The following is a 10,331-nucleotide window of genomic DNA, read 5'->3' as shown; positions in this document are numbered from 1 at the left end:
ATTTTCCCATTCGTCGTCACGGCCATCGTAAGTTGGCTCGCTGTCTCTTATACACATCTAGATGTGTATAAGAGACAGAAATAATATATATATAAATATAAATAGATATATAAATAAATACAGTACATATATATAAATATATCTGCATGTATGTATCTGTATATCTGTATTTTAACAACATCTCTATCAGCGCCGCATACTTCCGGATCGACGATTCGAAAAAGTGTATGTACTGCGCATGACTGGACTACACGGGCAAAGCTCCACGGTGGGAAAAAAAAGGATTTAAATGTATGGCTCGCTATGCAAATGAACCAAGATCAAAGTTGCCGCAGCGCGTAAAGAACGTTTGCGCGATGCCTTTGAAGTCCCATGTGTTCCCCGCCATCAAATTTTCAGCAGGCATAGTTTACCAAAAAATTGAACATGGCGAAATGGAGAGCACCTTCTTTTCTCAATGCGCACTACATACAGTCAATCACTATGGCTGCGCAATCGCTTCCATTTGGAAGCTGATACATTTATCTCTCATAAAATATCAAACATATTAATATTTTCCACCAAAAAATGTTTCGAATTTAATGGAACATTTACATGACCTTTAAAAGTATAGTATATTTCAACTTCAATTTCCATAAATTTTAACGTAAATATTTTGAGGAATCCGTTCCTGAAATATACAAATAATAACATACCAAAAGTCCGAAAAAATCTAATCAGGGGAACACTGTTCATTATAAAGATATTTAATGGGTTAAAATCAAACGCTTTATTGCACAACTGCTCTGCTGAAAGCGTATAATTGCATGTCGTTGCCAAGTTGTTGCTAACAAAAAAGTGTGAATTATAGGGTAATATGCCCGCGCGCGATGCAAAAGCGGGGAACACATGGGTTTGTCGCGTCAAAGGGAACTGTTGCCGAGTGATCTCCTTCTCAATAATACCTCCATGGTTAGACATCTTACTCAGTTTTATGGGCTTTGTATTGCATTTTAAGAAATCCTGAATGTCAAGAACGTTTATACGAAGAGGTTACGCGTGTGATTCCAGAAGGTGTTGCTCCAACCAAAGATCACTTTAATGAAACAAAATATTTGAGAGCGGTTATTCCAGAAACCCAAAGGTTTTTAAATTTACTTTAAGTTCAATTTATTTCATTATTTGGTCATGACTTATTATCATTATCATCATCATCATAATCATCATCATCATCGCCGTCATCATCATCATTATTATTACATACAGGTCGAAGGCTGTCTGAACAAGAGATGCATACATTACTGTCATTGGTAATGTATTTTTCACATTGTTATGCCATTGTTTTCAATAATATAATCATTGGTGGTAAAGTGGACCACAGTAGTAAAATCATGTCAGTAATATTTTCATAATCGTCGTCATCATTCTTGTCATCTCTTCATCATCATTATCGTCGTCATCATCATCATACTCATTATCATCATCGTCATCATCGTCGTCATCGTCATCGTCATCATCATCATCATCATCATCGTCATTTTCCTCGTCATCGTCGTCGTCATCGTCATCGTCATCGTCATCATCATCATCAAGACTGTGCTGTACAGTGAGGTTTATAATCATTTTCTTGAGCGAGAACGTTAGTCACCTGGGGCTAGATTTATCAAACTAGAAATCAGCTTAAGTTCATCTTAAGTAAATTTTTTTGCTTAAGTCAAATTTATCACTATTGCCTTAACTTAAAAATGTCTTAAAATTAAAAAGTCGATTGTATGCATAAACCATCTAAGACGATTTTAAGTTAAGGTCTTGCTAAGATGGTTTGATAAATCAGCTTTAGATATTTGCAAATAGGGACTTCTAAATTTTTTTGACTTAAGACATTTGCTAAGCTGAGATTGATAAATCTCGGGCCTGATACTCGCAACATGAATAGGAAGACAAGTAACCGAAGATACCGAAATCGGTGGATATAAAATACCACCCGGCGTACGGTACGATAAAATAAAAAGTCAAATGCAAACGTGCATTACTGGAACTTATTGTTCGAGTGGTATTAAGTGAAATGACGCAATCAATATTATGTAGGCATCCTTAATTTTACTCAATGAGTGATTGAGTAAAATATACCTTCTAATGAAGGTCTAAACTTCTAAAAGTCATATCATCATAGCAAAGGACTTCATTCCTTCCACCAATCATTCATTTATGTATTTATTCATTCATTTATTCAATTATTCATTCATTCATTCATTCATTCATTCATTCTTTCATTTATTTAGTCATTATTTAATCTTTCATTCATTACTTTAATAATTCATTTATTCCTCCTTTTCATTTTAATTATTCGTTCTCATCCATCTATTCAATCGATTATTCATTCGTCCATTCATTCGTTCGTTAATGTATTCATTCATTTATTCATGCATGCATGCATGTGTTTGATCGCTCAGTTTGGTTATTCAATCGTTCATTCATTTATTCATTCATCCATTCGTTCTTGTCTGTAATTTATTCATCCATCCATCCGCCCGCCCGCTCTTGCGTTCATCTATGTGTTTGTACGTTCCTTTTGTTATTCATTCGCTCATCCATTTGTTATCTTCATTAATTATTTAATTCATTCATTCATTCATCCGTCCGTCCGTCCGTCCATTCATGTGTTCGTACGTTCAGTTCGTGCGTTAAGTATAAGTCATTCGTTCATCCAATTGTTTGTTCATTAATTAAATCGTTCATTTCCATTGTTCAATCGTTCATTCATTCATTCACCCATCCATTCATGTGGCCCTGGTGTTAAGATACAGTTGCGATGCCTTGTTCAGTTCACCAAGTTTGTTTTCCGGATTAGACGATTTTGAATTTCCAGGTGTTTATTCTTCTGTATAGGTATTCGATCAGCCGTAGCTCAGAATACTTTGAAGACCCTTACGGTTTCAATCCGGAACGATGGCTATCACGAGTGAAAGGAGAGAAACTGAACAATTTCTTGATGTTACTATTTGGTTTTGGCATCTGTAGCTGTATCGGTGAGTGTATTGCTACAAATTGTATATTTTCAGGAAACAGTTAATTACACCGTTCTCCCTCTTATTAGAAAATAGAACAGTTCTATTTTCTCTATGGTATAACTGGTGACACCTCCAATAATTGGGGTGTTCACTGATTAGGTTTAAAGGTCACGCAGTGGTCATTAGTGTTTAAAACCCCAAAATTCTATACCGGTAAATGTCACAAATAACATAGTACAGACTTGTCCATTGGACGTATGCATTGGCATAATTCCGGAGGTTTTTCGCGTCAAAAGTCATTAAGGGATCATTTTATTCTTTCCTAGCAACATTTCAAATATAGATACTAAAGGCAAACGGTTAGGCAGATTTGAATCAAACTCTGTCAATTAACAAGTGACACCTAGTAAAGGCTGTTATGGCATTAGTCTGTATTTAAAAAGCGAGTAAAACATTTCTTTTCCTTAATTTTGAAAAGGGAAACAAATAATTTAAAAAATTAAAATTTCCCAATACTTGCCATGATTGAACCAGGTCAAGAGAAGCTGAAACAGTATTGCTCAGCCAACTGTTCAATTCTTATTCTTTATGCAGTCACAAATCATAATTTAAAGCCAAGCTCAGAAGGACATATCTTTTTTAGATCATCATCATCATCATCCTCATCATCATCATCATTATTATTATTATTATTATCATTATCATCATTATCACCATTATTATTATTATTATTATCATTATCATCATTATCATCATCATCATCATCATCATCGCTATTATTACCATTATTATTGATTATGATTCTTTCTCAATATCGCATTTAATTGATGACAATGTTATGTTCATTTTTTATCATAGTAGTATCGTCTGCACATTGCGCTCGCAATCGATATTACATGTGAAACAGAATTTTGTAGGATGGGATCATGTATATTGGTTACCGTTTTTGTAAAGCTAAGAACATCCCCATGATAATAATATATTATGCCATTTTTTCCCAGATTATTAGAAACTTTCGACTTGAAATCAACAAGAAAGTTAAACCTACATCACGCTTTATTGTGGTACCCGAGCAGCCCTTGGATCTCCGTCTAATTGAGAGAAATTAATCAGGTTTAAGAGTCTGGTCATTTTTTTTATGTAGGCAAACAAAAATAACCACAGCTTGTCAGAAATTCAAGATACTTTAGTAAGAATATCAACAGAAAGCTCATCAGTAAATAGTTTTAACTTTAGTATACAGGTCTCTTTCAAATTAAAAAACCTCTCCAATTAAAGACTACCTCTAATTAAAGACCACTTTTCTGTGGTCTTGTTTGAATTCCTATCTTTGAACATCAGCTGTTCCCTCCAATTAAACACTTATTTATAGACGTATTAAGGCCATGGTGTTTTTTGGACACAGATGAAACTCTTCCCTCCAGTGAACACTGTAACGAAAATAGTGATGTTAATGCTTTTTTTTTTCTATAATAACGTTTGTTATAGGGCTTAAAACATACAACAAATATTAGCGAATACACCTTATTTTATAAAATGGTGTTTTGTGAATATTGAGCAACGATAATGTGTTGGTGTGAGTAATATTTTAATGAAAAATTGCTTAGAACAAAGAGGTCTACTACAGGAATTGATGTCTGGATTTCAAAGAAATCCTTAATTAAGAATAAATAATCAGCATGCAGTACAGTACATCTATTTTTAAACCATAATTTTTATTACCTATCTTTTTAAGCGTATTGAGACTTCAGTATAATTCTCTTGTTATGCTCTCATAAGCTCGCCTGCCTTGTTATTACCACTAATCTTGCTAGGCCTATATACTGTATAAATGAGTGATGATGTCAACATTAGCAGTAAACAGGAGCAGCTATGTTAATATTATGTCAATGAGGGAGCAGTGTAGGGTAGAGCACAGCAGCAGCAACGAATTGGTGAGCTAAGTGAATGAACGTGATGTCCAATTGTTTGTGCAAGTAGCCCTGAGCTTTAATGGTTGTTACTCATGTACTATGTGGATGTAGGCTTTTATAGCCGATGTGTAAATAGTTGACCAGTAAATTCTTTCAAATATTCTGTTGATTTTGGTTGTTTGGATGCACCATCAATTTGGATGTGTGCTACTGTAATAAAACTGATTCCAAATAAAAACTAAAACTAAAAAAAAGTATTGAAAGCTCCAGATAGTGTTTTTTTTTTTTTTTTTTTTCGTGCCGAGTCGTGAATTTAACATAGGGTAAGTGGAGGCTCGTCAGGCCTCAAGTTACAGGATACATTGCTTCGTGCTTCAGACTGCTATATTAACTTACATAATTGATTTGCAAGAGACTTTAAAACTATTGGAGAAGGAATAACATACAAAATTCAGAAATTCATGACATACATACATAAGGTACTCCCTGGTGCATCTGCAGAAATAAGAAAATGAGGCTGGAGCAAGAAGAGGAAAACTAAATAAAATGATAAATTAAATGCTGCAGTACAAAATGAAGGAGTTGGATTTGCAGAGACCGAGACATATCAAATACCGTCACACCAAGTCAGTTTCACTCCAGTTTAGTTTTTCTTTTGGTTCCTCCGTTTTAGGAGGAGGATGTCGATATGTATTTCCAACAGATGGAAAAGGTAGCTGAAACATATAGTGGCCAACTTAACACTGGTCAATATTGTTACAAAGGTTAGGAAATATCTAGCATTCTGTTAATGATAGTGCCGATTACAAGAAGGTTAAAGCTATGTTATTGAAAAGTTACTAGCTTGAAACCGAAGCGTGTAGACAAGTTTCAAGAGTATACGAAGTTGGATAAGGAAAGTGGAATTCTTACGTGAAAAACAAATCTTGTTTGACAGGTGGTGGAGTTCAGAGAACACTAAATCTAACTATTATGCTCTTAATGAAATAATCTTGATTGAAGAATTCAGTTGTTGTGTACCTAATGTTGTACGAACCTATTTGGATAAATATAAGATGATGTATATATGTTAGTAAACATATAATTAGTATTTTTGTTTTCCTTGTTTTTCCCAAGGACCCCTCCAACCTTCAGATCTGACGGTGTGATCCACTGGATAAGAGTCGTTTTCCATACTATAACGGTAAAGGGATCCTTAGGATCATCTTACTGCCCTTTTCTGAATAGATTCAATTGTTGCAATATCTTTCTGAAAGACCAAAGTTCCATAAATGTATACAGTGTTCGACAAAAGTATGTACATAAGTGCAATATGCCTTTACTATGTAGATCAAGACATTTACAGATGCATTACTTTAGACGTCACGACAAACGAAGTATGAAACCATCATGTTAACATTAGCATCCAACATCATGTCATTTTGCACTAGAATAACAGGGGATGAGTGAGTGACCATGGGTGTTAAACGCGGACCGCCTGCTTATATTCGCTGTAAATTGCAGTGTTTAGGAGAAGCAAAAGCAGCATGCTTTGCAGAAGGAAGCATTCTTTTTCACTTAATCCTTTTCTTTAAATGCTCTTCAATTTTTTTTTTTTTTTTTTTTCAAAACATGTCAGAAGTAAATTATATTTACAATTTCATGGTCTCTGCTTATTTTGCACTTTACTTCCAAAAAACAAAACTGAAAAGATCGGTAAATTATTTATTTCAACTATGCGTTATACCTAAATCCAGATTGTTACCTTGTTGCATACGTCCGCCGCTGCATACGTAATCGTGCCACACATATTCTTTTTCGTTTAACAATTGTAGTAATTTTCTATTTTAAAACTACCATATTCATACGAAAGTTTAATCATGGGTGGTAACCCAAAATGCACATCTGCAATTAATTGGGATTTGCAATGTATTATACCTTATGAATCTTAATGTTTTAGCTTCTTCTGTTGTTTCATTACTGAAACAACAACATTACGCAGTAGACTGAAGGCCAACTCAGACAACGTCGTATGACGCAGCCCGACGCGATTTGTTGTCGCGTCGGTTCTGTGTGAGTTAGACGCAGACGCGATGGTGTGTGTCGGGGGCAGTCACGTCGTAGAATATTAAACATGTTTTTCTCACGATGGCTTAAGACTGTCCCCGACGATAAATCGGATCGGGCTGCGTCGGCCGATGCTGTCTGAGTTGGCCTTTAATGTCCGTTATTTAAGTAAAGCGTGGGACGACGCAAGGGTCCAGACTTGATAGAAACTCATAATTTGCATAATACCTTAGGTTATGTGTATGTTTTTATTTATCTATCTATTACTTAGTTATTTCTATTATTTTTTTTTTATTTTTTAGTTCAGATTATAATCTTAAGTAAAATATTTTTATTGCATTTGGAAGATTTTTATTTCATTATTAAATTACTATTCTCTATCATAAATTTTCTCTGTTGTTTGGACGAACTCTACAGCACGAGTGGGTTATTTTTTTTAGATTTTATACTTTATAATTATATTATTAGGCTATCATTATTACATTTGAAATACAGTATTCTTACTTTAGCAATATCTCATTTCATGAATTTTATCGTTCCTTCTTACATTTCCTCAGTTGCATGGTCGAATCTTTCCTAGGTGAGCGTGAACAATTATTAGTACAATACACTATGTAAATTTTCCCAGTCTCACCCGAACGCACCTTATATGTCAATAGACATATAAAGGGATCACTGCACATCCATGCCAACAGCTCACTGTTCAAATACAACTATGAACCGACCTAATAAATGATAGATGATAACATTTACGTCATAGATTAAGAGGTAATTGCACAAATTTATTATTAAACTAATACGGTAACAATATTCTGAAAGATGGCGTCGTTATGCAGACTTAGTAGTTTTCCATCGCCGTTTTTGAAATTTGTACCGATGGTATCGAGCTCAAGATGCGCATCTAATGTTACTGGCGCTCAGTCTGCTCAGACTACTAATTATGTGAATAGGCTCAAGTCTATTGACACTCTACCCGGGCCCGGAATCATACCATGGTTGCCTACGCCAGTCAACAAGATCACACAATCGATAGCAGTTATGTTTCGAGATATTAAGAAAAACCACGAAGTGATTGTTGAAAACGCTAAGAAATATGGCAAGATACAGAGAACCAATGCATTCGGATTAGATGCTGTGACCCTATGTGACCCGCAACTTATAGAAAGGTTTTGCAGGACGGAAGATAAATATCCAATGAGATTTCCTATAGAACCTTGGTTAGATTATAGGAAACATAATAAAAAACCACTGGGGATATTACTAGAGTAAGTTTACAACAATCTGTGAAAATGGCACAAAGTGCAAACAAATAGTGGGGATAAATCCAATTGATGGTTGCATATGGGCACATGTCCTTCTCAGTTTTCCCAATACATTTTAAACATTCAATTAATGCCATGTGTTTCCCGAGGTTATAAGAATTTTTTTAAAATTATTTTTAGGAATGGTGAAAAGTGGCACAAAAGTCGATCCGCTATGAGTAGACGCTTGCTGCGCCCACCAGAAATCGGAAGATTTTTAGATGCGATGAATGGTGTAGCAGTAGACGTATTGGTGAGGATGAAAACTCTTCGCCCAAAGGAAGGTCCGAACAAAAACATCATGCCGAATTTGGAAGAGGAGCTCTTCAGATGGGCTTTTGAATGTACATATTATGCACGATCATAATGACAAAAAAAGAAAAAAAAATTACTAAATTGCAATTAAAAATTTGAATACGAAACATTTCCCGATCAGCTAAAGTCACGCTTCTCATCTATGCCTCTCGACCAAAACGTTTGTCGCAAAACATTTGCATTGGGTCGCGAGCACGTTTGCAACCCTCCTTCCTTCCCCACAAAAGAAAAAAAAAATACAAAAAAAGCCAAAAATTCATATGTGCTAAAGGTGCACAGTTGGTGTAGACTCTTTAACAGGTATAACGAATTTGAAACAGTACTTTAAGTGAACCCTCATTAGAGAAATACTTTATTTTTCACTGTTGAAAATAGTTTTAGTAAATAGATATAAAGTTAAATCAGAATTATTAGGTAAATATCACTTGATATAACATTTTTTTTGCAATCTAGCTGCCCCTCACTTAGTCATCGAACGTTCTCCCTACATCTTCAAGCCTCGTCAGCTCCACCCCCGTACATTTCAAAACTTCTAAATACGCCGATGAGAGAGTATACCTTTAAATGAACGTAGATTTAAGCTTTCGATAAAATGTGAGAATTACCAGAATAGATAAATTACCGTTTACTAATGCATGCCTGCAACACCCGGACTTCTAAAACAAAGCCTTTGCTGAATGATAATTATAAAGTGTCTAGTAAAAGCTTTGCCGTGAAATGTACATAAATATATTCTACATATTTTTGCAATGTTCATTTCAGCTGCCTGCACGGTTTTCTTTGACAAACGTCTCGGAATCTTGGACAAGAATTCTCCAAAGATTCATCCAGAAATCGACGAATTTGTTTACGCTTTCCAGAATGTCTTAAAGACGACGGCTAACCTGATGTTCAAAAATTACAACCTCCAAAAAATGCTTCGAACTAAAACGTACAAAACACACACATAATCATGGGACTTGCTCTTTAGAGTGTGTAAGTAGCCTACAACCGTGTTAAACATTACTCAGTCGTATGTGCTTCACAAAGGACCAGTGGTGGCGAAAGGATTTGCCAGAGGGAGAAGCCAAAATGTCCCCGACATGGAGACAGGTGATATACTATCGCAATCGTATGGGTTACGGTAGTAGCGCCAGATCTTCTTCATCAGGCAGGGCCTTTTAACTTGTATGGTTTTCTATCAAATTACAAAAGAATACCATGATCAAAAGTGGGAACCTTGCTGGGGAGCTGGACCCCTCTTCGGGAAATTCCTGGCGTCGCCCCCGCGTGGAGATGAGGCAGTTTTAAGGCGTCGCTCAGAATCGGAGGGCGTCCAGTGTGAAGCTACTGGAAGCTACAGCTTGGGAATTTGAAATGCTTATTAGATTTTTATTTTTAACAAAGGTGAAAAATAAATACAAATTGTAGTTTTCTCCCTGACTGTTGGAGGCCGGGAAAAATCTCCCCGATAAAGGCAAACACCGGCCACCAAATCCCGCCACCCCTGGATGCTACTACCCAGATCAATCTACCTATTATTTATTACTTGCTATCGCAATGGTTACAAACAAATACTAAGTCATTAAAATAAATACAAGTGGTCTTTAAATAGAGAGAAAACTGCAGATCAATTTACTTGTTCATTCTATAGTAGAATTACATTAATTATTTGTTGGCAGCAGTTAATAATGTTAGCCTTGAATACTACAACGTTATTGTGTAACCCAGGCATATTTATATCGTCTTAAGCTAGCTATATATGTATATATATATATATATATATA

General features: G+C 35.4%; 2 protein-coding genes across 2 annotated transcripts in view; both read left to right on the top strand.

Annotated features, from left to right (window-relative positions):
* Window positions 1-10,331, top strand: part of LOC117100578 (1,25-dihydroxyvitamin D(3) 24-hydroxylase, mitochondrial-like) — a 26,946-nt gene that overhangs the window by 10,417 nt on the left and 6,198 nt on the right. The window contains exons 5-8 of the mRNA XM_033240353.1: window positions 957-1,123; window positions 2,869-3,008; window positions 8,392-8,534; window positions 9,328-9,540. Of these exons, the coding sequence (XP_033096244.1) occupies window positions 957-1,123; window positions 2,869-3,008; window positions 8,392-8,429 (345 nt within the window). The 3' untranslated portion in view covers window positions 8,430-8,534; window positions 9,328-9,540. The remainder of the gene's footprint in view (window positions 1-956; window positions 1,124-2,868; window positions 3,009-8,391; window positions 8,535-9,327; window positions 9,541-10,331) is intronic.
* The window catches only part of LOC117100577 (cholesterol side-chain cleavage enzyme, mitochondrial-like), an 11,652-nt gene continuing 9,797 nt past the window's right edge, over window positions 8,477-10,331 (top strand). Inside the window, exons 1-2 of the mRNA XM_033240351.1 lie at window positions 8,477-8,594; window positions 9,328-9,496. Of these exons, the coding sequence (XP_033096242.1) occupies window positions 8,477-8,594; window positions 9,328-9,496 (287 nt within the window). The remainder of the gene's footprint in view (window positions 8,595-9,327; window positions 9,497-10,331) is intronic.

This window comes from Anneissia japonica, unplaced genomic scaffold, assembly GCF_011630105.1.
Source record: "Anneissia japonica isolate Jap-2015-1 unplaced genomic scaffold, ASM1163010v1 scaffold1770_len632688_cov154, whole genome shotgun sequence".
Lineage (NCBI taxonomy): Eukaryota > Metazoa > Echinodermata > Crinoidea > Comatulida > Comatulidae > Anneissia > Anneissia japonica.
Note: the sequence above shows the minus strand (reverse complement) of the source record. Positions and strands in the feature narration are given on the sequence as shown.